The 26,219-nt window shown below is 57.3% G+C and overlaps 1 protein-coding gene across 1 annotated transcript; it reads right to left on the reverse strand.

The window, feature by feature from the left end:
- Nucleotides 1-1,498: 1,498 nt before the first annotated feature.
- On the reverse strand, nucleotides 1,499-26,209 carry IGHMBP2 (immunoglobulin mu DNA binding protein 2). Its single transcript, XM_027531375.1, has 15 exons — nucleotides 26,050-26,209; nucleotides 23,934-24,103; nucleotides 20,944-21,127; nucleotides 20,263-20,360; nucleotides 16,632-16,795; nucleotides 15,428-15,628; nucleotides 13,246-13,393; nucleotides 9,535-9,709; nucleotides 7,820-8,002; nucleotides 7,442-7,560; nucleotides 6,962-7,056; nucleotides 5,926-6,049; nucleotides 4,496-5,323; nucleotides 3,002-3,174; nucleotides 1,499-2,551 (listed from the first exon to the last, which is right to left on the reverse strand). The coding sequence occupies exons 1-15, from the start codon at nucleotides 26,133-26,135 to the stop codon at nucleotides 2,354-2,356; spliced, it is 2,946 nt and encodes a 981-aa protein (XP_027387176.1). The 5' UTR covers nucleotides 26,136-26,209; the 3' UTR covers nucleotides 1,499-2,353.
- Between the last annotated feature and the right edge of the window lie 10 nt (nucleotides 26,210-26,219).

A 26,219-nucleotide genomic window follows, 5' to 3' on the forward strand; every position in this document is an offset into this window, starting at 1 on the left:
AGACACTGAGAAGAATGGGTTGGGGATCAGGTATGGCTGCATACAGGTGTTCAGACATCGTGAGCCGGTTACTCCCACACCCTGGTTTGACTCTGCTTCTGTGTTTGCCTCCTTCTCTCCTGCAGACGGGCTTCCTCAAGGTGGCAGGAGGGGTGGCTGCAGGTCATCCCCAGTGGAAGAGCCAGCATCTTTTAGCACCTGTGTGTGGACCCAGGGGGCAGATCCTGGTGGATCCTGCTTGAATTCTAACCCGTCGCCAAACCTGGCCCTGCTGTGGCCATTCAGATGTGTTCTCTGATCCGGCGGAGGACCCAGAGCCTCCCTGTGGCAAGAGGATCAGGGCTTATTAACACAGAGGCAGGGATTAGCACCCTTTGGGAGGAGAGAGCTGCCACGGGGCCCTCAGCAACCACAAAAGGATGCTTCTGACGCACACGCCTCGTGACCGGGTCGCCCTGTCCAAATTTCCCAGCAGCCAGGGCGCTCGAGCAGCGGAAATGGTGGCTCTGCACTCAACAGCACTCTCTGTGCTGACCTGGATCATCCTCAGACTGTGTGGCCCCTGGAGACCCTCCTTCCTCTTCCCGGACAGTTCAGTCCTAAAGCCACCAGATGAGAGCAAGTAAGGAAGGCATTCACAGAAGGGGGAGGGGAAAGGGCCGTGTGCATCCATGGAAGGGGAGGTGGAGGGGCCGTGTGCAGGTGGGCATCCACGGAAGGGGGGGGGGCCATGTGCAGGTGGGCATCCACAGAAGGGGAGCTGGAGGGAACATGTGCAGGTAGATATCTATGGAATGGGGAGGGGGAGGCGCCGTGTGCTTGGAGGCACTGGCATGGGCAGGGGGCACATCCCCACAGGAGGTGGCACAGAGAGGGCCGCCAGGCTGGGGGCAGGGCCAGCACTGTCAGAAGCAGGGCAGACAAACCTGTGGGTCTGGGGGGAGGTCAGGATCCATGGAGGTGCTGGGTAAGCGGCCTCCAGGGCCCGACGGCACAAAAAGAGAAAAACTGGGCTTCCTAGGGTGATGGAAGTCAGAACAGACACCTAATCACCAGCCGCTCCCAGGCCCCCCAGGTGGGGATGAGGGGCGGCGGGGAGGCGTGGTCCATGGCGGTGAGGCAGTCAGTGATGGGGAAGGAGATGAACCAAGGGCAGCATCCCCCAAGCTGGCCGGGCCTCTCTTCCCAGAGGCACAGCTCCAGAGAGACCGCCCTCCTCCCCACCAACCTCTTTCCTCCAAGCTGGGCCCCGTGTGTCCCTGTCCAGGTTACACCCCTACATGTGCCAATCTGAAACTTCCCTCCTGGTTGATAGAAACGTCCAGCAGAGCAGGAATGCTTTCTCCTGCGTCAGCTGTGCCCGGGGCAAGTGTCCCCCCTCCTCCCGAGGCCCTGTGTGCTCAGCGGGCTCTCAGCCACCCTGGGAAAGGGGGTGCAAACCCCTCTAAACCAGGCCAGAGTGAAAACAGAAGAACCGCATCACGAAACGTACTGTGGCTGTGTGCATGTTTTCACTTAATGTTTAAATAATTTATATTCCTTTGAAACAAATAAAGCTCTGAGAATAAAATAAAACATCCATCAGAGGTTCTCTTCCAGAAGGGACCCTGGAGCATCCCTCCGGGGGCTTCGGGTCTGCAGGCTTGGCTAGGCCGGGGCTCTAGGGGGCTCTTCCCTGAGACCACCACTGCAGACAGTGACACGGATGGGTGGCATGGCAGGGAGCCTCCCCAAACCACACCCAGACATGACCTCCGACCTCCAGGGCACCAGAACGGCCAGAGTCGCGTTGGTTGGGGTCAGGGTGGGGTCACTGCGGCCCCCAGGGAAGAGAGACAGGAACCGGCCCCAGTGAGGTCACAGACCAGCTACGGGCCAAGCCGCGAGTGGGGACATCCGGGAGAAGCGCTGGCTCTGAGACGTCCTCCGTCCTGTCTGACCTGAAGGGCGGGGAGCTGCCACCCTGGGCCGTGAGGCCGTCTGTCACCTTCACAGGGTCGCAGGCCCAGGCCCCAGTCCAGGGGAGAGCACGACCCGGCAGCAGCAGCCCACAGCGCTCCCTGGAGGGCGGGCTTGCAGGAGGCCCTCGGGGTGGGGGTGGGGAGCGCACGAGGGCTCCCACCCCCAACAGCAGCCCTGAAAAGCGGCCTGGGCTGGGATCCCCCAGGCTCTCCGCCTTGTCCCGAGTCATCAGAGAAGCTCATCGCTGGGTCCTTGGCAGGCACTTCACCCCGCGGCCGGGGGCCGATGTGGGTCTGGCTGCCACGCGACCGCGTAGAGCCGCCACCAGGAAGGGAAAGGCACTGCAGGTCCCGCTGGTCCCAGAGGCCACAGGGGCGGCAGGGCGCCCGCCTCACTTGCCCTTCTCCTTCCTCTTGCTCCGCCTCTGGCCGGTCAGTTCGTCCAGCTTCTTGTCCAGCCTCCTCTGCAGCTGGGCCCGCTTGGCCGGGTCCAGGGACCTGTCCTTGGTCCCACTGCCGGGGTAGAGGACCCCTTCCCGGCTGATCCTCTGCCGAGCGTGGGCGCGAGCCCTCTCCCCACAACCATGGACCTGGGGGGACACAACAGGCAGTGCTGGGCCAGGAGTGGGGACAGACGAGGCCCCAGTTCCACCCACACAGCACTCGGGGGCCATGAAGCCCCAGCATCGCCCTCGGAGGGGCTCCCTGCTCTTTCCACATGCTGACTCTCACCCACGGGCTCCCAGTGTGGGGTCGGGGGGCAGGAAGGGTCCATGCCCTGGCAGGGCTGGTGGCTAGAGCCCCAAATGCTTCCTGCCCCCTGCCTTGGGCTCAGCACAGACCCTCCACCAAGCAGACGGCAGTGCGGGGCGGGGTACCGTGCCTCCCCGGCAGGGCAGGGTCCACTTAGGGGTCACTCACACCCGCACAGGCCCAGTCTGTATGCGCACGACACACACACACAGGCCCATGGTTTGCCCGGAGCCCACCAGCCCAGGATCTGGAGACGAAGCCCGCCACTCTCCCCCAGGGCCGCGGACCTCGGGCAGGTGGTGGCTGAGGCAGTAGCGGCGGCCGCAGTGCAAGCAGAGCTGGCCCAGGGTCACGACGCTGGCCGTGCACTTGGCGAAGCCGCAGGTGTTGTCCGCCTTGATGGCAGCCAAGACCAGGGCATCAAAGTCCTCCTCAGCGGGCAGTTCTATGGCCGCGGGTCCTGTGGGGAGACAGGCGTCAGTCACCCCAGCAGGCGAGGACAAGGAAGTAGGATGCCAACTCCCCGCAGGGCCCACGTCTGCCCGTCGAGCAGCCTGGCCCAACCCCTGCCCTCAGGGCTGCCGCGCGTGAGCAGACGCTGACGGAGCGGGTCCCTCACGAGCCCATGGCCCTCACCGGACAGCGCAGCGGATGGTGCAGCTGGGAGCGTCCGGAAGGGGCCGGCAGACAGGGCGCGCGCGCCTCAAAGCTCACCCGCACAAATCCAGAGAGCATTTAAATATGAGCATATCCTCTACGTTGCTGACTGTAATTTCAAATCCCCAGACTAACCCTGCCATCCAGGGAAACACAGCATATTCGTTCACGGCCCAGTGTAAGGAAACATAACACCTATAACCAGACAGTTGTGTGGGAATCCTTTAAAGTTGTAAGGAAACGCTCAGAAGGGGGAAGGAGTCTATAATCCCTAAGCGGCGTTTTTAATTCTGGCGGCTTGAAGAAGCACCCGGCGGCTCCAGCTCCCCTGGTGTGGGCGCCGACTCCGCAGGGCACCATTCTCACGTGGTCGCCACCCACACCCCACCCCCAAAGGAGGACCATCCTGCGGCCACGCCCGTGCAGTCACGTGTTCTGAGCTTGGTGGAGGCAGGAGTCGGGTGTCCGCTCCCGTGGGGGGCGGGGGACGGCGTCTCCTGTCCCCCAGCACAGAGACCGCACACAGGGGCCGCTCACGACAGGAGCCAGCGCAGACAGGCCCGAGGCGGGGTCTGGGTGGTGCTTCCCAGGGCTCGGGGGCCCAGGGAAGAGGACCAACCCCACGGCCTTGCCTGGAGGGACGTGGCTGTGACAAGGCTCATGCAGAAAAGCCAGGCTGTGCCCTGGACTCTCAGCTTCAGCGTGACACTGCGTCGGGGTGGGTGGCGGGCGGAGCAAACTGACCCCGGGTGCCCGGCGGAGGCCAGCGTGGCACAGAGCGTGACGCAGGGGCACACGGCCCTGCCGGGGACCCCAGAGCCCGTGGAAGGAATGTCGCGGCCGTGCAGGTCGCCGTGACCCTCTGTGCGCCCGGGCCCTGCCAGCCGCGGCTGCTCCTCCGGCCCTCTCCCTGCAGGAGGAGCTCCGGTGGCCCGACCGGACCCTATACTAGGCCCTGAGGACAGAGGCCGCTGAGGCCAGTGTGGTCCCCGGGGGCTTAGGGTTCAAGATCCAGGACCCAGGCAGGGGCCCGCGGGAGGCGCCTTGCTTCTTCATGGTGGCAGGTGGGCCTCACCCTCCCAGTGGAGGGGACGCCACGCCTGCGCTCCCACGAGCCAACTTACCTCTCGCATCTTTCTTCTTCTTCTTTTCCGGCAACTTGCGGGGCGCGGGGCCCAGGGCGCGGGGCCCCTCCCTGGCCCGCTGCTCCTGCTGGGCCCCCGCCCTCTGCAGTCCCTCCAGGTGCAGCGCCTTCAGGTCCGGCTGGTCCCGGCCGCTCGAGTCCCTGACGGGGGGCTCCGGCTGCTTGCAGCTGGGGGTCTCTGGACGCAGAGGGGCTCTGCCATCGGGCCCCGCGGGGGTGGGCGGCGCCTCGGGGGTGGGCGGGGGCCTCTTGCTCACCGTGATGAAGCGTTCCCTCCCCTTCCCGGTGCTGTCGTGCCTCAGCCCGAACTCCTCCGCGATCTGGTGGACCCGCAGCCTGTCGCGCGGGTTCAGGGAGGCGGGGAACTCCAGCTGCGTCTTCTCACTCTCCACGAACTCCACAATCGCGGCCCTGAAGCTGTCTGCGCCGTCTCTGCTCCCGGCACCCTCCCAGCCGCCGCCTCCATTGAGGCTGGGCTGAGGCTGCGGCTCAGAGGAGCCCAAGGGCGCCCCGCTCGGCTTCTTCCGGCCTGGCCCGGTCCCCCCGGGGGCCCTCCTGGCTGTCGCGGCAGAGCCCCGGGGCTTTCCGCCTGCCTGGGCACCCTCGTGGGAGTAGTTCTCGGGGACGATGTCATCAAGATACTCAAAGGCCGTGCGCACCTCGCCGTGCTCCGTGAGGTAGTCCACCAGGGTCTTCAGGAAGGCGTGGTTGCTGACGGTGCGGGAGTCACAGACCACGGCCACGTGCCGCCGCGCGCGGGTGACCGCCACGTTGATGCGCCGGTCCTCGGCGAGGAAGCCCACTTCACCTGAACACCAGCCCGGGGGCACGGACAGCAGAGACTAAGGGACAGGAAGGCAGGCTCCCCCGTCCGCTGCCCTCCCCCAGAGGACCGCCCGCGCTCCGTCCGCCCCACAGCCGTGGGTCCCGTCCACAGGCTCCCCCGGCTGCTGTCTAGGACAGTTCTCTAGTCCTGCCTGGGGCTCTGGCAGTGACGCCTGCTGCTCGTCCCCAAGTCAGTACAGAGTCCTCTGCTGGAGCCCAGACCCAGGACACAGCCTGGGGCCCCAGCCAACACGCGAGGGACCTTGCGGTGCGCTCCTCCTGGCTTCACTTTACCCCTCCTTGTCTGTTTTCGACCTGACAGAGCCCATTCACTAACAACTGTTTCTGGGAAAAAGCTTCTTACCCGATGGAACATCCATCAGCCCTGGCTGCAGAAACCAGGCCCTGAGGCTATACTGGCCGTGGGGCCAGGAGGTGAGCTCTGGGCTCTCGGGGGCCACCTCCACAACCACTTCGAGAGGCTCGTGAGATCCTAGTTCCCCGACCAGGGATCAAACCCAGACCCTGGACAGCAGAAACGCCGGGTCCTAACCACTGGACTACGTGGAAGCCCCAGCCCCGCACCTTTCCTGTTGGATCTGACGAAGGACAGGATCACAGCCTCCTTCTCCCGGCCCTGGAAGCCATCGACGGACCTTATCTCAAGCTCCGGGAGCCTGTGTGCGAGGCTCTGTCTGAGCAGGTCCACCTGCAACACCGAGCAAGGCTTCGCACCACAGCTCACGTCGGGGCGGCCCCACACGCTGCCCTTTAACCCAGCGGAGGCCTGACCCCGCACAGCCGCTCGGCCCAGGCGGCCCGCAGCAGCCTCGGGGTGACGGCTTCTGAGCACCTCGCTTCCCACGGGTGTGTTCATGAACGACAAAGCAGCACACAAACGTGGCAGGGGTGACCCACACCCCAGCACGGACGCTCACGCCACCACGGCTTGGGCTCAGACACCCCCAGGCGTGCACCTCTGAACCGGGACGGCATCTCATGCACAGACCTCACGATCTGGGAAGCATAGTTCTTCCTACCAAATGAGACAGGCTTTGCCTTATGAGCACACAGGCCCTGAGAGGGGAGATGGGAAAAAAGCCCAAGAGAAGGGAGGCGATGTCTAGGGCGTCTGCTGCCCACCGCACCCTTCACCAGGCGGCGCCCCCGACCTTCCCCAGGAAGCCTCCGGAGACACCCAGCCCTGCGGTGTTCCACGAGCCAGAGAGCTGACTCGGGAGGGGGCAAGAACCTGGCAACTGGCCACAGCCACCAGCTCAGGTGTGGGCCAACCTGAGCCGGACTGGAGACTCCAAGCCAAGGCTCCCATGGGGACACCGTGAGACAGGCCACCCCAGGAGCGCGTGGACGGAGGCCAGCCTGAGGCTGCCTGGCCCCGCGAGCAGGCCCGGCAGTTAGCTGACACAGGGAGCCAGTGAGAGCCCGGGACGGGGTGGGGAAGGCACCGCCAGGGGCAGACAGACGGAGCTCTTGCTGAGGCCATCTGAGCCCTGGATGCAGTCGTGACGAGGTCAGTTGCACCCTGCAGCTCTCGGCCACCAGAGCCCGTCAACCACCCTCTCCGCCGGCCCCTCCGGTGGGGAGTCACCCTGACACACACCTGCAGGTTGTACGGCGTGATGACGGCGATGTCGGCGGCCCGGACGCCCGCGTCCACCAGCGCCTGGACGTGCAGGCCGACGAGGCGCACTTCACCTGGGGGGAGACAGGCGGCCCTTCAGCACAAGGGGCGCTCCACGGACGCCCGTCACCGGCCCTGGTTTCCTAAGCGCTTTTCCAGCTGTGACGACAGGCCCCTCCTGGGAGGGGACGCCGGACCCCACACACAAGGCTCAGGGCCCCCGCGGACGGGCCTCCTTTCTCAGTGAGGAGCAGGTGTGCGCCCCATCCAGCTGGCTGCCCCGAGGGGGGCCCCTCGCTGCCTGGGCCCCCTCTGCCTTGACCTGGGGCTGCCCGCCTGTCAAGCACACCCACAGTGCCCCACCGCCCAGGGCGCCTGGCTCAGGACCCCCCAGCCCTGCCCTCACGCGGCTCCTCTCTGATGCAGACCGCTGAGAGGGGCCCGGGCCAGCCTGCTCACCGGGGTTTCCTTTGGACTGCTCGTCGTCCTCCTCCAGCTCCAGCAGCCCACAGCCAGCCGTGTCCACCAGCAGCAGGGGCACGCCCGTCTCCTCGGTGGCCGCCACGCCCGGGAGGTCCCTGCACACAGGCCGACACTGAACACGGGAGGCCCCGGCGACAGGCAGGGCCCTGCTGCCCTTCCCGCCCCTCCCCAGCCCTGACCCCACAGCAGACAGCAGGGGGAGGGGAGCAGTCATTGTGATCGGAGGACCTCATCCTGGAGGAGCCTGACCCAGTGCTCTGGCCAGAAATCCAGTCTCAGAGGCGACCTCCATACCCACATCTTTACAGAATGCGGTTCAGGGGACAGAGGGCGGGGTACAGCAGAGTCACTCACCTCAGGAGGTGCCCGGCCACGGAAGGGTGGGCGGTGAGCTGCCCGTGGTACAGGGCCTCCGAGGCCCAGCGTGCGATGGCCTGGTGCATGCGGTACTGCACCGTCAGCATCCGCAGCGCCCCGGCTCCGTGCCGCTCCACCAGGCGCTCCATCAGGCTGAGCGACAGCCCCGCCAGCGCGGCCCTGCCCGGGGACAGCAGCGAGGGGGCCCGAGTCCCGAGGCAGCCTGAACCAGGGGCCAGGCGGGAGGCAGCCCTCAAAGGGGCCCGAGTCCCGAGGGCAGCCTGAACCAGGGGCCGGGCGGGAGGCAGCCCTCAAACCTCAGCCCACTTCCCTCCCAGAACTAAGGGAACGGCCCCCCGGAAGTGCCCACGTCCACCAGCGAGCCACGGAGCTGGGACCCAGCCAGGCCGCCCGGCACAGAGCCGCCCTCGGCCCACCGAGGGATGGTGCCCGGCCCTACTTCAGCCCCGCACTCCCTCCTAACCTCCCTGGGTTACCACTGTTCAGTACAGGCATCTACCAACAGCAGAGCCGTGGGCGTGAAGGGTGAAGGGACCCCAGTCCCAACCGCAAACCCAGAAACACACAGCACGACCCAGCCCACACGTCCCCCAAGTCACCCGACTTCCCCCCAGACACAGTTCCGTGCGCCTCCCCAAGGGCACATGGTCCACACAGAGGGCTGCTCCGCAGGCCCCTCAGGCCTCCTCAGGAACCAGCCGCTGAGCCCAGGCCCCCGAGCCCTCCTCCTGGACAGCATCCATGCCCACCCCTACCCGGACATCTGGCTCCCACAGGACAGTCCTCCAAAGCACACTCCCGTCCCCGCTTTATCCAGCCCGAAGTCCCCTCTAGATCCTCACTCTGAAGCCCCTGGCGGCTGGACGCCCTTTCCCTGTGGGACCCTGACCTGCACACCTCTCAGCGTTGGGGTCCCCGTTCCCCTCTTGCCGGCTCCACCGACAGCCTTGCTCGCACACCCAAGTCTCACACCTCCACCTGCCGCATTAGGGGACATCCACTCAACAGGCGGGGCCTGAGCACACTGCAGGTGGCCCACCCTCACGGGGCTCAGGTCTGACCAAGCTGTGGTCTGAAGGAGCAGCATGGGCACGCGCGGTGGACAGCACACCTGGCGGTGAGCAACAGCTGTGTTCTTGGAGCCGCAGCCCCGGGGGTGTCACAGCGTGACCGCCAGCTCACACCAGCGTCCGCGCGTCCAGAGAAGGCCCTGAGCTCAGAGTTCCCACCATCAGCTCCTGCTCTGCTTCACCCGGGGCCCCTTCCACGATCCCCATAGAGACCAAAGCCGGGGAAAGGCTAGTGACTTCCGCCCGACTACCTTATACCTTGTAGGTGACAGGTCTGCCACCTGCCCTCCAGCCCTGCCCGCTGCTGACCCGGGCCAGCCAGCCGCCCACCCCTGCTCACCACCCCCGCCACCTCTGGGGTCTGTGAGTCACACATCGTGAGAGCCTACTTCCTCTGTGTGGGGGTAACTGAAACTACACCTTCAATCAAAATGACCCCGGGGTTTCCCTCCCCTAAGTGGGGCTCAGATGCTGAGGGAGCCACCTGCCCCCCACAATCTTAACTCAGTCCATGGGCCGGGCTTCCCCACTGGTCCAGGGCCTCTGGGTGAGCCTGGGCTTCTGAGCTGGACTTGGAGGGACACACAAGGGGGTGGCGGGAGAGGGGCGGAGGGGTCTCACTTGTGGGAGACGATGGTGGGAGGCAGCTGCTTGTGGTCTCCGGCCAGGATGCACTTCCGGGCCTTCAGCAAGGGGATCCAGCAGCTGGCTTCCAGGGCCTGGGCACACTCGTCGATGACCACCATGTCAAAGTGGCTGTCAGGCAGCAGCTTTAGCGGGCCATCCGCAGAGGCGCCTGGTGGAAACCGGAGCCGTGAGCCTTCACAGAGGCGCTGACAGCGGCGGTCACCCCGGAAGAGACCCAACAAGCCACCGGCTCACAGTCTGGCTGCACGTTAAGGCTTGCACGGTGCGTTTGCCTCTTGGGATGAGGGGCAGCAGGGTGTTCCAGGGCTTGGGGCTCCAGCCCCTGTGTCTAGGTGTGAAGTGGTGAGCCCCAGCCATGGGCCACCCCAACACTTCGCTCACCAAAGTCAATCTCCCTTCTGGGGCTGGGACCCCAAAGAAGGCTGCCTTGATTGTAAATACTACTTCTGTGTCATTTTCTGAATTTGGAACTTAGTTAATTCTCTTTTTAGGTACTTTCCTGGACACACGGAACAATTAACTGCTGGGCGAAAATCACCATGTGCCCAAGGACACAAAACCATCACACCCAGTTCCTTCTTCCTGGACACAGAGCGGTTCAGCGGTCCCAGGACTTGGAGGGCCTCCGTCCAACCATCACCTGCCCATGAGCTAAGGGAGCAGGGCTGCAGGGGCGCCCAGGACAGGAGCCGCTCAGGAAAATCACTGGACAGACAATGACCACAAGGAGAAGAAACAAACCGGGGAAGGGAAGATGACCTGACCTCCAGCATCCCACACAGTACCATTTACAACGGTCAGTCTCCAACAAAAAGTTACAAGACAGACAAGGAAACGAAGTACGGCCACTCACGGGTGAAAAGCGATCAACAGAACCATTCGTGAGGAGGCCCAGATGGCGGACTTGCCAAACACACACTTTAACATCAGCTACTTTAAATGTGTACAAAGAGAAGAAGGAAGCCTCGTCTAAGGAGATAAAGGGCTGTCTGAGAATGATGTCCCACCAAGACTATCAATAAAGGGACAGAAATTACCTTTAAAATAAAGCCCCAAACTCATAACATTATAAATCAGTTATACTCTGGTATAAAATAAAAAGAAAAAAATAAATGATTTAAGCCATTAAAAAAAACCACACTCTGCAGTTGAAAACTATGATAACTGAAATTCACCGGAAGAACTAAACAGCAGATTTGAACAGGCAGAGCAACCAACAAACTTGAACTCAAGCCAGTGGAATTATTCAGTCAGAGAAACAGAACAAAAAAATAACGAAGGGCAATGCCCAGCACCTCGGAGACCCACAGGACACCATCAAGGGCACCAGCGAGCACATCCCAGGAGCCTGAGAAGGAAAGGAGAGAGAAAGGGGCCAAAAGAGTACTGGAAAAATAATGGAATTTGGAAGCTTCGCGAATCTGATGAAAAAACAGCACACAGACCTAGAGGACTCAACAAACTCCGAGTGGTTACCCAGAGGGAGCCACGGGCAGACTCGTCAGTCAAGCTGCCGGAAGACAGAGAAAGCGGGGCTCCATCACGTACAGCGGATCCTCAGAGACTGACGCTGCCGCCGTCTCATGAGAAACCGTGGAGGCAGAGCGTAGGGGCGGCACGTTTGTACACCTCGGTCAGCCGAGAACTCTGTCTCCAACAGGACGGTCCCTCGAAAACAGAGGAGAGAAAAGGTACGCCCAGGTGAAGAAAGCTGAGACCTGTCCTTCGAGAAACACTAAAGAGAGTCCTTCAGGGTGACATGAAGGATGCTAGAGAGGAACGCAAATTTACAGAAGAAGCAAAAGGCAGCAGTAAAGGCAACGACGCGGGGAAGTATAATAGACAGCGTGACGGTGTTAGTGCAATGCTGTCTTCGTCCTGTCTGATCTGAAAGACAACCGGACAAAGCAAGGATTACAGAGTAAATCAGAAGCTGGGCTCTGCTCCTGAGAGGCTGCAGCAGACAGACCCTCAGGGCCGCCCACCCAATCCCAATCCTGGCCTCCTAGCAGTCACACCCCGCGTAGCCCCTTCCCAGAAGTGTGGGTCAGACCCGGGCTTTGCTTCCAGCCAACAGAATACGGCCAAGGTGATGGGGGGTTCATGTCATGGTGATGTTACCAAAGACTGTAACCCAGCTTGCCAGAACACTCTCTTACTCACTGGCTTTTAAGAATCAAGTGGCCACGTCAGAAAGGCCTAAAGCCGCTGAACGTGGTCTCCAGCTGGACTGGCTGTTTTTATACCAAAGCAGACGTCAGAAGGCTTCCCAGGGGGCTCAGGGGTAAAGGATCCACTGCAGCGCAGAAGAAACAAGAGACAAGAGTTCAATCCCTAGGTTGGGAAGATCCCCTGGAGGAGGGCATGGCAACCCGCTCCAGTATACTTGCCTGGAGAATCCCATGGACAGAGAAGCCTGGCGGGCTACAGTCCATGGGGTCGCAAAGAGTCGGACACAACTGAACGACTAAATAATAATGTTTCAAAAAAGAGAACATACTAGGGATAACGAAGGTCGTTTCAGAATGATAAATTGGTTAATTAATAAAGAGAACATAACATTCAAACCCCTAATAAGAGAGCTACGGAGGACACGGGGTGAACACTGACAGAACTCCAAGAGGAAACAGACGTACGATTACAGCTGATTTCAACACCCCTCTCTCAGCAAGTGACAGGATGAGAAGACAGGAAGTCAGTAAGGATGCTGACAGGAAACTTCAACAAAACCAGGGAACGCTTTCCTTTCAAATGTGTACTGAACACTCACAAAGACCATGTTCTGGACCATGAAACAAATCTCGATGAAATGATCCAAGTTGTACACAGTATATCGTCTGCCCACATGGAATTAAACGAGAAATCAACCACAGGAAGACATCTGGAAAATCCCCAAATATATGGAAAGAGAATGACACAATTCTAAATAACCGTGGGTCAAAAAAGAAAAGGGAAATGAGACGGTATTTCACAATGAATGAAAATGCAAACACGCACGTTAGAAGTTACGGGATGCCATGGAAATAGTGCACGGGGAAACACTCATAACACTAAATGCCTACAGCACAGAGATGACGGTCGCAAATCAATACAAACCAAAGCCCTCCCCTTCCACGTGAAGAAAAGAGAGACTGAAGAGCAAATTAAACCCAGGCGAGCAGACAGAGAGAAATCACATGAACCAGTACGGAGATCAGTGCAACAGAAAACAGGAAAACAACAGAGAGAGCTGCCGACACCAAAAGCTGGCGCTGTGAGATCGCTAAAATTAATATCCCTCTTGCCAGAAGATCAGAGGAAAAAAAATAGGATGCAAGTTACCAATCTCAGAAGTGAAAGAGGTAACATTGTCACAAATGCTACAGATATTTTTTTAAATGATAAGGGGTTATTATGAACAATTTTATGCCTGGGAATTGAAAGACTTAAACACACAAACTCCTTGAAAGACACAAGCTCTTTTGAGAAGAGACACCCTGAATATTCTACGACAATTAAGGAAACTGAATTTGCAATTAAAAACCTCCTGAGAAAAAAACTCCAGACCCAGGGGGCTCCACTGGTGCATTCTACCAGATTTCAGACACCTCTATGAAACGCTCTCAGAAAGCGGAGGAAGCGGGCACACTCCCCACCTCCGTGGGGCGCCGAGGCGGGCGGGGCAGTGGACGCAGGGCCCCTCACCCGTGTTTGTGGTGAGGACCACACTGGCCGCCGCCAGGCTCTCCAGCATGGCTGCCTCCTCCCTGTCCTTCAGCTCCTTCCTCAGCAGCTTGATTTCATCTCGAAAATTACTCTTCTCTCTCTTATCCTGGGTCTTTCTGTTTTTCGCCTACAAAGAAAAGGAAAGATAGTAATTCTGACTCAACTTTGCTTTTTTTAGCTCCTTTTAATTCACAAAGCACTTTTATTTATCATCAATTGGTGCACTTCCCTAAGGTCCTTCAAAGGTGATAAAAAGTCCAAAGTCTCGGGCCTTGCCTAGTGCTCCAGGGGCTAGGGCTCTGTGTGCCCAGCACAGCAGGCCTGGGCTCAACCCCTGGTGAGGGAGCTAGGGTCCACGCGCCACAACTAAAGATCCTGTGCCTCAACGAAGACCCAGCACAGCCAAAGAAATACATTATAGGGGTACTCTTTCTGCCCCCTTCTGATGCCTATGTCAGAAGCTTTCTCTATCTCCTTTATACTTTAATAAAACTTTATTACACAAAAAAAAAAAAAAAAAAAAGAAATACATTATATGTTTTTTTAAAGTCTTTCTTCAAAGAGCAACAGATCCACGTAGGTGACGTCCTGACTGGCCTCAGGGCCCTCAAAGCCACTGTCAGCTGTACAGGGAGAGGCCGGGGGGAGAGGCCGGGGGGAGAGCGTGGGGCCCCAGAGAACAGTAAACTCAGCCCAGGGGAGCCGGCCCCGCCCCGCAGACATCAGCAGTGCTCCCGGGGAAGAAACGGCGCCCGCTGCTGCAGGACTGGGTTTCGGTGGTCTACACAGAGGGAGGCGGAGCTCCTCTCAGTTTTCCACACTCGTCAGGAGAGGAAAATATTTGCTTCAGCCCCTAAATGTTCACCTAGACCTTGACTTACTTCCACACTCAAAAGACACATAACCCCTTCCTTATTTGTGGTTTCTACTTGGAAAGGATTTCGGGAGGAGTGACAAGAGGGACGCCTACCTTACAGAGAAGAGAACCTAAAAGCACAGATTTAAAAAGGACCGAGAGGGCCTTCCGCGGCTGTCCAGTGGGTAAGACTGTGCTCGCTCCCAGTGCAGGGGGCACGGGTTTGATCCCTGGTTGGGGAACTAAGATCCCACATGACCTGCAGCTCAGCCAAAAAATTAAAAAATAATCAGGAACAAGAAAATGAAGCCATCCACATGCGTGGTGGCATGGATCACATCAGTGCAGTCCTCCAGCGTCTTTAACCCTGAGTGACCCTGCGAGTGCCCTGTCTGCCCCCGGAGTCCCCACTACCCTGTGGGCCTCGGAGAAGGCCGAGTCTCCACGCCAGCCCTGTGAGGCCTGGACACAAGGAGGTGGGCTGGCGGTGAGCAAACACAGGGCGGACGTGCGACCCACTGACCTATCAGCTACCAAGTTCTTTCTCACAAGGATTACATTCCACTTTTTTGCTTTTTCTTTCTGGCTAAGCTGGGTCTTCGTTGCTGTGCATGGGCTTTTCATCGTGGTGGCTGCTCCTGCTGGGGAGCTCAAGAGCTCAGCTCCGGGCTCGAGCACACAGGGTCAACAGCTGCGGTGCACACGGGCTTGTCGCTCCGCAGCACGTGGGGTCTTCCCGGATCCCTGCTCTGGCAGGTGAGTTCCTAACCATTGCACCAGCGGGGATGGGGAGCTCAAGAGCTCAGCTCTGGGCTCAAGCGCACAGGGCCAACAGCTGCGGTGCACACGGGCTTGTCGCTCCGCAGCACATGGGGCCTTCCCGGACCCCTGCTCTGGCAGGTGGGTTCCTAACCACCACACCAGCCGGGAAGCCCCTACAGTGTGTTTTATATTAATGGACTGAAAAATTAGGGAGGATGCATATTTTCTGAGTTTTACTTTGGGCTTGCTTTTTTTTTTTTCCTTGCCATTATTATCCAGCCAACATGCCAGACACAAGGAGCCCTTAAGAGCAATGTTTCCTGCACAACAACTGCTCGCCTCTTCATGAAACCACCCTGAAGACAGTGAGTCCCCATTTGGTGCTGAGCACAGGCCTGCAGCAGATACGGGCAGGCCCAATGTTTCAGGCTGGTCTGTGACTCAGCGAAGGCCAGAGAAACCCAGGAGGATGCCACTCACTCCTGGCAAAGACCGCAGATCAGAGAGCCACACGAGGAGCAGACACAGCCGAGAGCTACTCACCCAGGCCTGGTCGATGTCCCTCCTGATGTCGGCCACGATCCGGGCGCTGTCGCTGCGCGCTAAGACCGCGTCCAGCGAGTGCTGCTGGATGGAGTCCAGGAGGCGGGCTGGGTGGCCGAGGCGGAGAATCCTCTGCTTCCACTGGGCCAGCCGCTCCACCAAGTTGTCCACAGCGACGTTAGAGGGTGCACAGCACAGAACCTGGGGGGCACAGCTCGAGCTCAGCTTGGGGGTTTCTTTCTAAATGAAATCACCTAAGTTTACATTACAACAAGTGGGAAGTCCTAAGGTTAAAGAGAGAAGGGTGGAGCGTGTACAGCTGGTGACGTTACGGGGCAAACATCCGGCTGTGAGGACTGGTGCAGATGACCTGACGGACACGCCACCACACACGGACACGACATCTGGGTTCTAGACCTGAGGTCGAAAGAACCTACGGGGCTACCGAAGACCAGAGAAGCTGACCGGCAACCAGAAGGAAAGGCCTCAAAGTGTCCTGGGATGGTCAGTCAGGGCTAGGACACCCGTCTCTCTGAGGACTGAAGGAGCAAACGCTGCAAAGGCTTAGACGGGTGCCTGGTTCATAAGAAGGACCCAGGGAACATCGACCTACAGATCTTGACTGTTACTGCTCCAGTTCTTATCCTTATCCAATATTTATGACCCAGCAAGGTAACAAGCGCTTCACGTGCTCAGAATCCATGATAACTCGTGTTGAGGGTAAAAGAGCCTCTCTCAACCGTTAACAACCTAAGTGCATGGTAACACACACCATCGCATCCCACATCTCAGGAACCGGGAACCGGCCATCTGCACAACTAACGGGACTCTTGAATTAACCAAAAAAGGTCTGTCTCCCATGACTGGCCGCAGGGCCTTCTCCTGAAGGGCACAGACGGGCCGGGTCACCTGCATGCCCAGCAGGGGCCTGAGCACACAGCACGGGTGCTGAGCGGGTGGCTCCTGGACTGTGGCCCAGCGGACAGTGCCCCAGGCCTCCCCAGTCCAGACCCACAGCCCCGAGGACAAGCCCACACCCCCAGCGCTGTCAGACACCAACAGGGGCGCAGCCTAGCGGTCAGTCAGTAAACGCCTGGGAACGTTCCTACCCGAGTCCTGGAACCTGGCTGGGGCCCTTCAGGGGCCTGCGAGCGCAGCAGACCCGAGTGACAGGTGTCTGTGGGGACGCGGTGCCCACACCCACCTTTGAGCCCCGTTTCACAGCTTGAAGGATGATCTCCACCACGGTGGTGGTCTTCCCAGTGCCCGGGGGCCCGTGGATAATGGCGAGTTCCTTCTGGGACAGTGCGAACAGGACCGCTTCCTGCTGGGAGGTGTCCAGGGCGGGGTTGCAGAAGGTCAGCGGGGCTGCGGGACAAGCGACAGTGAGGCTCCGGCCCCCCGTGACCCAGTGCCGTTCCCTCAACCCCACCCTGATGGAAATACAGGATGTCGTGTGACAGGGAGAGAGCTGGCCCTCCCCTGGGTCAGCAGGCAACACAAAGTCAACCTGCGTGGTTTTCAGAAGTCTTCCCCTGGACAGGAATCCACAGGCCTGTGTGCAGGCTCCTGGGGGACCGTCCCCGGCCGCCCGCCGCTGCTCCGGCGCGCACAGCCTGCAGTGTTCACCACCTGTCCCTTTACTGACAAAGGCGGCCAACTCACGCTCCAGAAAAACAGATTCCTGGGAAGTAAATGTCTCTTAGAACATATCTGTTCCCACCCTAGTGCTCCTTTTTATGCGCCCATAAAACAAAAGCAAACAATGAAAAAGAATCACTAGCAGATCCAGGATGGTATTTCTAATCTGAATCTTCCATAAGCGAGACCGACAATCTGCTTCGTAAGCTCTGTGCTCAGAGCCAGTGCCGCTGTGTCCAGCCCCGAGTCCACAGCCTCCAGCCCACACTGCCCACTGCGGAGATGACGGTGCTGGCTGACCGCGCGGGCACAGGGGGCTGATGGGCAAGCCTGAAACACTTGCAGGCAGCATGGGAACCTGGCAGCCAGAGCTCCTGCGTGCGTCCTGGCCCGCCACACCGTGCCCCTGCTCCCCTGGACGCCGGGTACAACCAGGGCAGGCGTGCAGCTGTAAACACAGCAAGGACAGTGCTCACTTCCTTCCCAGCTCAGAGCAGCCTCTCACTACCTGGCCGGCAGAAATAAAATCTTCTTTGAGAAAACTGACAGGCTCTAATTGTGTATGTATGGCTCTTGTTGTTTGCTTGCTAAGTCGTGTCCCACTCTTTTACAACCCCATGGACTGTAGCCCTCCATGCTCTTCTGTCCATGGAATTCTCCAGGCAACAATACTGGAGTGGGTTGCCATTCCCTTCTCCAGGGGACCTTCCCAACCCAGGGATCGAACCCAGATCTCCTGCACTGGCAGGCAGATTCTTCACCACTGAGCCACCAGGGAAGCCCAGAAACAAAATCTCATTTAAATGTGCTTTCAGAATTTGAGAAAGTATTGGGCTGGCCAAAAAGTTCATAAGATGTTACAGAAAAACCTGAACAACTTTTTTGGCCAACCTCATAGGAAGCAGCCCTGAGCTTACAGACAACACTACCAGGGTATCAGCCCAAGTGTGACAGGAGGAGGGCGTGGGGTGGCCCTTGCATTAGAACCCCTGAAGAGATGTTGCATAAACCGCAAGTCCAACATCTGGAGAACTGTTCAGTGAAGGGCAGCTGCTTGACGAGGTAACAAACCCCTCTCAAAATGAGGTTTTCCCAGACACTGAAGGGGATGAGAGAGTGCACAGACCAGCGTGAGAACAGTGGGTGTGTGTGGGGGGGGTGTGTGTGTGTGTGTGTAAGTGAAAGAAACACCCTATCTACGTGGATGTGGAAAAACAGCTATCTGAATACACACGCCCGTCAGTGAGGCTACTCTACGTGACACGTGTTTCGGTGATTTCCCCCCTCTTGTTTATACGCTACTTTATTTCCAAATGTTCTGTGACTAACACCCGTCACACTTACAATCAGATATAAGCTGTCCTCAATTTGAAAGACACAGAAAAAATAATCAGATGTATTGAGGACTGAGATTCTTCAAACCATAAGAAACTGCTATCGGGCATAAAGCACTGGGTTGGCCAAAAGATTCGTTCACACCCTACAGGTGTGGTGGGAACCAGCGCCGTCGCTGCCGTCTCAGGGAGCAGAGGTGCCCGGGTCGCAGCCGGCATCCAGGGGAGCAGGCACATGCAGGCGCTCTGGCTCAGAGGCTCCGATGCAAGCGTGTTTCAGTCCAGTCTGTCGGGGTAGCACCCTGCGCCCATGGCGTCAGCGTGGCATCTCTGTAGTGGACGCCTCGGTAGAGACTGTGGATGTTACGTTTTCCATAACACTGTATGTTGCTGTCGCTGTTGTTCGCTTGCTAAGTTGTGTCCGACTCCTTACAACACCATGGACTGCAGCACACCAGGCCCCTCTGTGCTCCACGATCTCCTGAGTTTCCTCAAACTCATGTCCATTGAGTCGATGATGCCATCCAACCATCCTATCCTCTGTTGCCCCGTTCTCATTCTGCCCTCAATTTTTCCAAGCATCACGGTCTTTTCCAATGAGTCGGACGTTTGCATCAGGTGGCCAAAGTACTGGAGCTTCAGCCTCAGCATCAGCGCTTCCAGTGAATATTCACGGCTGACTTCCTTTAGGACTGACTGGTTGACCTCCTTGCAGTCCAGGGGCTCTCAGGGGTCTCCTCCACACCACAGCTTGAAAGCATCAGCTCTTTGACACTCAGTCTTCTTTGTGGTCCAGCTCTCACATCCACATGTGACTACTGGAAAACCACAGGTTTGACTAGATGGACCCTTGTTGGCAGCGTGATGTCTCTGCTTTATAAAACACTGTCTAGGTGTGACATAGCTTTTCGTCCAAGGAGCAAGAGTCTTTTAAAATTTTGTGGCTGCAGTCACCATCTGCAGTGATTTTGGAGCCCCCACCAAAAAAAGTCTGTCACTGTTTCCATTGTTTCCCCATCTATCTGCCATGAAGTGATGGGACTGGATGACATGATCTTCATTTTTTGAATGCTCAATTTTAAACCAGCTTTTTCACTCTCCTCTTTCACCTTCACCAAGAAGCACTATAGTTCCTCTTTACTTTTTTGCCGTTAAAGTGGTATCATCTGCATATCTGAGGTTCTTGGTATTTCTCCCAGCAGTCTTGATTTTAGCTTGTGATTCACCTAGTCCAGCATTTCGCATGATGTACTGTGCACATAAGTCAAATAAGCAAGGTGACAATATACAGCCTTGATGTACTCCTTTTCCAAATTTGAACCAGTCCATTGCTCTATGTCCAGTTCTAACTATGGCTTCTTGTCCTGCATACAGGTTTCTCAGGGGGCAGGTAAGGTAGTCTGGTATTCCCATCTCTTTAAGAGTGGGAATTTTTATTACACAGCTTGTTGTGATCCACATAGCCAAAGGCTTTAGCATAGTCAATGAGTAACACCTTATGGAAAAACCCAAACGAATCTTTGGGCCAACCCAATATGATCAGCCATCCTCTGTTCTCTTCAGGTCACTGACCCAGAAGAAATATCCTCCCCCTTCAAAATGAAATACTCAGATACATTAGAAACAGCATTATTTAAAAAAACAACAGAATGAGCCACTTCTTTGACACTGTGTGCAGGCAACTGACTTGTTCAAGAAAGTGACACAAAGAAATTTATAAAAAGACACTAAATTAGACTTCTCCCCGCGCATTTGCAAACTCTTGTTAAAATCGCCCAAGATCGCACTGGTCACGGTCACACCGGTCACGACAGTACCCATAGTGACTTCAATCAGGAAAGGAAAATCAAGAGCTCTTACGCATCTCGCTGGGAGGACTGGGGTCCGATGTGCCGAAAAGGACCTCTATGAGTGAGGACGCAGGGCCAGCGTGATGCTTCTTTAGGGAAATCAGAGCTCTGCCAAGGGACGGGGAAAATGAGGAGCTTAGAGACAAACAGGACTAACACGGCACCTGGGGCCCCCGCAACACCGCCGCCACTGCCCACCATCTCCCGCAGTGCTGTGTGCTCAGCTGCTCAGTCATGTCCAGCTCATTATGACCACATGGACTGGAGCCCACCAGGCTCCTCTGTCCATGGAGACTGATTCTCCAGGCCAAAATACTGGAGTGAGTTGCCATTTCCTCCTCCAGGGGATCTTCCCAACTCAGGGATCGAACCCAGGCCTCCTACACTGCAGGCAGATTCTTTACCGTCTGAGCCACCAGGGAAGCCCGCCATCTCCCTCAAGGGGCATGCAACCAACCCCAGACCCCAGGTACTTGCCGTCTTCTCCAGCAGGAATGAGATATGTTTAGGGAAAATGTTACGTGTGATTTCCGGAGAAGGCAATGGCAACCCACTCCAGTATTCCTGCCTGGAGAATCCCAGGGGCGGGGGAGCCTGGTGGGCTGCCGTCTATGGGGTCGCACAGTCAGACACGACTGAAGCGACTTAGCAGCAGCAGCAGTACGTGTGATTTCCAGTTACGTACACTTACTTTTTCAGTCGCTTGTAAGTCACGTCGTTGGCAAGCTTCAACAATCTGTAGGAATGCTCTTGGTCCAAACTCAGCTGGGAATCGTGGGACTCATCAAAGGCCACGGTGACCGCTTTCTGGGTGATGCGGGTCAGGATCCCAGTGGCCAGCTGACCGCTTTCGTCATACAGACCCACGATGTCACCTGCAGGAGCAAAGACCAGTTACGTAAACGCTGAACAAAGTTAAACAAGAATTACTTCATTCAACAAACGCCAGCACATTTCAACTACTGTAACTGTTACTTTCATTAGAAATGAAGTTAGTAGCAGCAAAAAAAAAATACTTCTAACTCACATTACATAATTAAATTCACTTGCACGAAAGGAACTGTTTAACACAAACATGACAGTCAGTAAGATATTTAAAGTCTTCCTCTGCGCCTGGCACTGTTCTGGGCGCTGGTCTGTATCAGGAATAAATCACAGTCCCTGCCCTCACTTTGGGAGGAGGGAAGCAAACAGAACCACCTGGCGGGGTCAGCGCCAAGGGCTTCAGTGAGAAGACGGGCAGAGTGAGCACGGGGTCACTGCAGGGCATGTGGGACGGGCTGCTCTGCGGGGAGACAGGTAAGCAGGGCAGGCCCCGAGCAGAGTGGCCACAGGAGCTCAGCTGGGGGAGAGCACTTGAGGTGGAAAGGGAACACTGCTGAAGGAGGGAAGGGGGTGCTGTCCACTCAGCTGGGCCTCCCGCCCCTATGACAGCTCTGGTGACTCAGCCTCCACCAAGCGAGTCTGAGGGGCACGGGGCACTCGACCCACACTCAAGCGAATCAGGGTTTCACATGCCCCTCAGGGATAAGCCTGGGGCCAATCGGAGCCTGAGACTTTTGCCCGGGCAAGCTGGAAGGAGGCCCTCACCCTTCCCTGCTAGACCAGAAACCAGAGAAGACGGACAGGCTGCAGCTGCCACCCCATGGGGCCTGAGAAGGAGCCAACCCAGAAGAGGGTGAAGCCAAGACACAGAGAGGAGCTGGGCCCAGGCGACCCCTCTGAGCCCAGGGCCACCTTCCAGTGGCCGCAGCCCATGTGCCCCTTCCTGCCCAAGCCTGCCAGGCTCAGCACTCTGTCCCGTGAACACCAACAGTTCTGCCCAAACCAGAGTCCACATGGAGATTCAGCCAGAGCCCCCACGTACTCACACCCCCTTTATCCTGAGTCAGAGTCCACACCACACATCAATAGGCACCAGGCGTGATTTCAGTCCAGACCTATTTTCCTTCTAGGAAACGGGTTTCATCTGTACCTTGAATCTGTCCTGTCTCCCTCCCCACTTCTAAAGACAGAGGAGGTGGCAGCAGTCCCCTGCCTGGGCGCAAGGCCTGGTTCTGTGCATGGGGTGGGGGAGTCTCCGTGGGCTGAGTGCTGGGGCTCCAACCCCACTGCGCCTTCCCCACCAGCCGCCCTGATGGGCCCCACATTGCAGAGTTCACATCTCTAAGCTACAGAGCCTTAAAACTGCTCCGCAGAAGATGGAAACCTAACATCCAACCTGACCTATGTCTGATCGGGAGCTGTAGCAACACATCAGATTTCAGATCTGTGCTTTTCCACCTAAAGGACCACCCTCCTCCAACTTTCTGTGTATCAGTTACTCATCAACCTCGAAGGTCCTGCCCTCCACAGCACTTCTTAACTGAACATAATACATTTTCCCTTTGGTTTGCAGAGTTTACAAACGCCCAGCAGGGACATTCGGTCCTGCCCACTTAATCCTGATGGTAAGGCCGAAAGCTCAACTGTCTTTAGAGGACAGATGACTTGACTCCTGGCCCCTCAGCAACACACTGTGTAAGATCTGACTCCGACCATCAGCTTCCCCTCCTCCCATCTGTCTCCAAATGCAGCCAGGATTCCAACAAGCGGGGGGCAAGAGGCCAGAAAGTCAAAATATGAAACCAACAAACCCTGTCATCACCAAATCAGGGCTGAGAGACTTTTCCAGAAAAGCGCAGTGCTTGGCAGTGCTGCCGTCTCCGTTTCCAGGTCTGATTGAAAACGAGAGTCCCAGGTGTGAGGTTAAGAAGCTTCTTCAAACTGCCCCTTCTTTCCAACACAGCTGCCACAAGTTTAGCCAAAGTATCCTTAGTACAAGGAAGGTCTGGGACTACACAGCTATGGACAACGAGCCATCTGGTCCGGGGCTACCGGGAGGGGAGGCGGCGGGAGGTTCAGGAGGGAGGGGACGTACGTCTACCTACGGCTGATCCATACTGATGCATGGCAGAAGCAACACAACATTAGAAAGTGATTACCCTCCAATTAAAAATAAAATTTAAACAAAGAAATACATATACTGTGATATTACGGGAAAAAAAAACAAGAAGCGAGAGTCACGTGTAACCTTACATCTTCTCACGGCTACGTTTGTGTGTTGTTGTGTGTGTGTACTCAGTCATGTCCGACTATTTGTGACACCATGGACTGTAGCCTGCCAGGCTCCTCTGTTCATGGGATTTCTCAGAAAAGAATACTAGAGTGGGCTGCCATTTTCTTCTCCAGGGAATCTTCCCAACCTAGGGATCGAACCCATGCCTCCTGCATTGGCAGGCTGGTTCTTTACCACGGAGTCACCTGGGAAGCCACATTAACAACCAAAAAGAAACAGGCAGTTTTAACAGTAGCTTACTTAATCCGATATGTGAAAAATATTTTCATTTCCAAACACGATTGGTAGTCATAGAAATCACTCTCTTTTTTTTACAGCACTAAATCTTCAAAATCTCTTGTGCATTTTACATGGGCAGGAATCACCAGCCATATTTCAGCTGTTCAGCTGGTGTCTGCTGGTCTGGACAGTGCCGATCTAAACCACCAGAAAGCCTCATAACTGCTGGAGAGTTCTCCACTGCAATGCTTTATTCCCTAGCTGGTCCTATGTGACTAGATCTTTACAACCCACATCTGAAGACTGCAATATTCAACACACACCCTTGTCAACAAAGTACACACCGGAAGTAAAGCTGTTACTAGGAAGCACAGCTGCAGACACGCATCTCCTGGGCTCGAGGGTAATGAGCAGCCGTCCGTACAGCCCGGTCCGCTGGCTGGATACCTGCAGCTTCAGCAAACAGACGCCTCGGCTCTGGAGTTCCTTCAGAGAGACATTTTCCTGCCAGGATCTGGGAAACACCCAATGTTGAGACTTCAGTATTTGTATTTTACCAGTTTTTACTTCCAAACGTGCAGGAGGAACAGAGGAAATCTATGCACTGCTGCTGCTGCTGCTGCTGTGTCACTTCAGTCGTGTCCGACTCTGTGCGACCCCACAGACGGCAGCCCACCAGGCTCCCCCATCCATGGGATTCTCCAGGCAAGAACACTGGAGTGGGTTGCCATTTCCTTCTCCAATGCAGGAAAGTGAAAAGTGAAAGTGAAGTCGTTCAGTCGTGTCTGACTCTTAGCGACCCCATGGACTGCAGCCCACCAGGCTCCTCCATCCATGGGATTTTCCAGGCAAGAGTACTGGAGTGGGATGCCATTGCCTTCTCCCAAGTCTATGCACAGGAAACTCCAAACCTGCCTCCTCTCAAACCTGTTCCTCCTACAGCCGCCCATGCCCTCCTCGCGGTGCCCCCACTCACCTTTGCCTTCTCTCCTGGGCCCTGTGAGTCACTGTCCCACCAGGCACCCCCATTTGTACCCAGAATCCACTCCTGCACCCTCACTGCCGAGGGCCATCCTCTGCCCAAGAATATAAAATAAGAGGGACTCCTCTGGCCATTCAGCAGTGAAGACTGTGCTTCCAATTCAGGAGGCAGAGGTTCAACCCCCAGTTGGGGAATTAAGATCCCACGTGCAGCTTGTCACACTCACTCTCACACACACACACACACACACACACACACACATAAAACTATAATACAAGCTTCTTCCCCAGGTCCTTTTCAATCGGACCCCTGTGCATCTTTCCACGGGTGCTTACTCTGTACTCCGGTCAGTGCTGAGCCCTTGACTTTTAGATCACTGCATCCCCACCTCACTGGTTTGCTGTAAGGATGATCTCATTTTACAGACAAGATGACTAAGGCTGCAAAGTCACCCAGCCATAAATGATGGAGCCCGGATTCCACTGAGGACAACAGGAGTCCCCACTCTCAATCATCATAATCAAAAACTTCTAAATCAAATCCTCTCCACTTAGGCAGCACAGTAGTTGAGTACAAACATCAGCCCGCGTGACCTCAAATCCTGGCTCACCCTGTGTTACCTGGGGCAAGCGACTTAACTTCTCCATTCCAGCCTCCTTAGACCCAAGATGAGAATCGGTTACCGTAGTAACCAATTTCCCAGAGTTGATGCGGGGTTTACAGCGACTGATGCCTGTGGAGTGCTTTTACACGCCTCAATAAATGTCAGCTCTCAGTTTCAGCCTTAGGGGTAAAAGCCCGACGTTTTCAGGGCTCCAGTCCTGGCTGCAGGGGTGCGCTGCTTTCCCACATCTCCTCCAGGAAACTCCTCCCCACAAACTCTTTAACCCCTATTCTTCTGTAAGCTGTGCTCAGGCACCACCGCCTCCAGGAAGCCATCCGCCGCTAAGGCTTCGCAGAGTCGGCGGTCCTTCCCTCACCCCCTCCACTGCATTCGGCCTGCACACACAGCTCAGCACCTGTCAGGCTGGAAGCGGGCCGTTCGCGCCCCCGCCGGCCCCTTCTGCTCACACCGGTCGCCCGGGGCCCATTACCAACCACTCCGTCCCATTCGAGGCCCGGCACGGAACAGGCGCAAGCACTGACGGGGGGAAGAGGAGGGAAGAGGGCGGAGAACACGATGGGGATGGAAGTGGGGAGACAGGCTGGGCCCCCGCGGCAAAGTTCAGAGGGGCACTTCAGGGGGAGAAGACCCTTCCAAGGGGGTCCCCAAAACGGAACGGGCGCCCCGGAGAGTGAAGAGGCTTCCATCCCTGGAGGCGGCCAAGCCCCCTTCACAGTCAGGAGGGCAAATCCCGGCCCTAAGCTTGTCAGGCCGAGCCCCCGGAGGCTTCATCTGTGGGGTCTCAGCTGGGAGAGGAGGGGGCCCTGGGGGAGACGCCGGGCCGACCCCGAGAGGCCCGGGCCGGCGGCCGTACCTGCGCTCCTCGACCTCCGCGTCTCTCTCGAGCTCCAGCAGTTCCAACTGCTTGGTCACGAAGCTCTCCACAGGTGTCGAGGCCATGGCCGCAGTCCGGCCCGGGCCCAGAGCCGCGGAGGTCCGGCTGCAGCGCGCGGCGCTGCTCCCGGCCGGACCCGGTGCGTCGAC

The sequence above is a fragment of the Bos indicus x Bos taurus genome, chromosome 29, assembly GCF_003369695.1.
Source record: "Bos indicus x Bos taurus breed Angus x Brahman F1 hybrid chromosome 29, Bos_hybrid_MaternalHap_v2.0, whole genome shotgun sequence".
Classification (NCBI taxonomy): Eukaryota; Metazoa; Chordata; class Mammalia; order Artiodactyla; family Bovidae; genus Bos; species Bos indicus x Bos taurus.

Coding starts and splice junctions, on each gene's coding strand:
- IGHMBP2 (XM_027531375.1), bottom strand. CDS start 26,135: ATGGCCTCGACACCTGTGGAGAGCTTCGTGACCAAGCAGTTGGAACTG. Junction 7,561..7,819: donor GTGGCCGGGCACCTCCTGAG/GTGAGTGACTCT, acceptor GCCTGTGTGCAG/GGACCTCCCGGGCGTGGCGG. Junction 6,050..6,961: donor TCACGCCGTACAACCTGCAG/GTGTGTGTCAGG, acceptor TCGGTGTTGCAG/GTGGACCTGCTCAGACAGAG.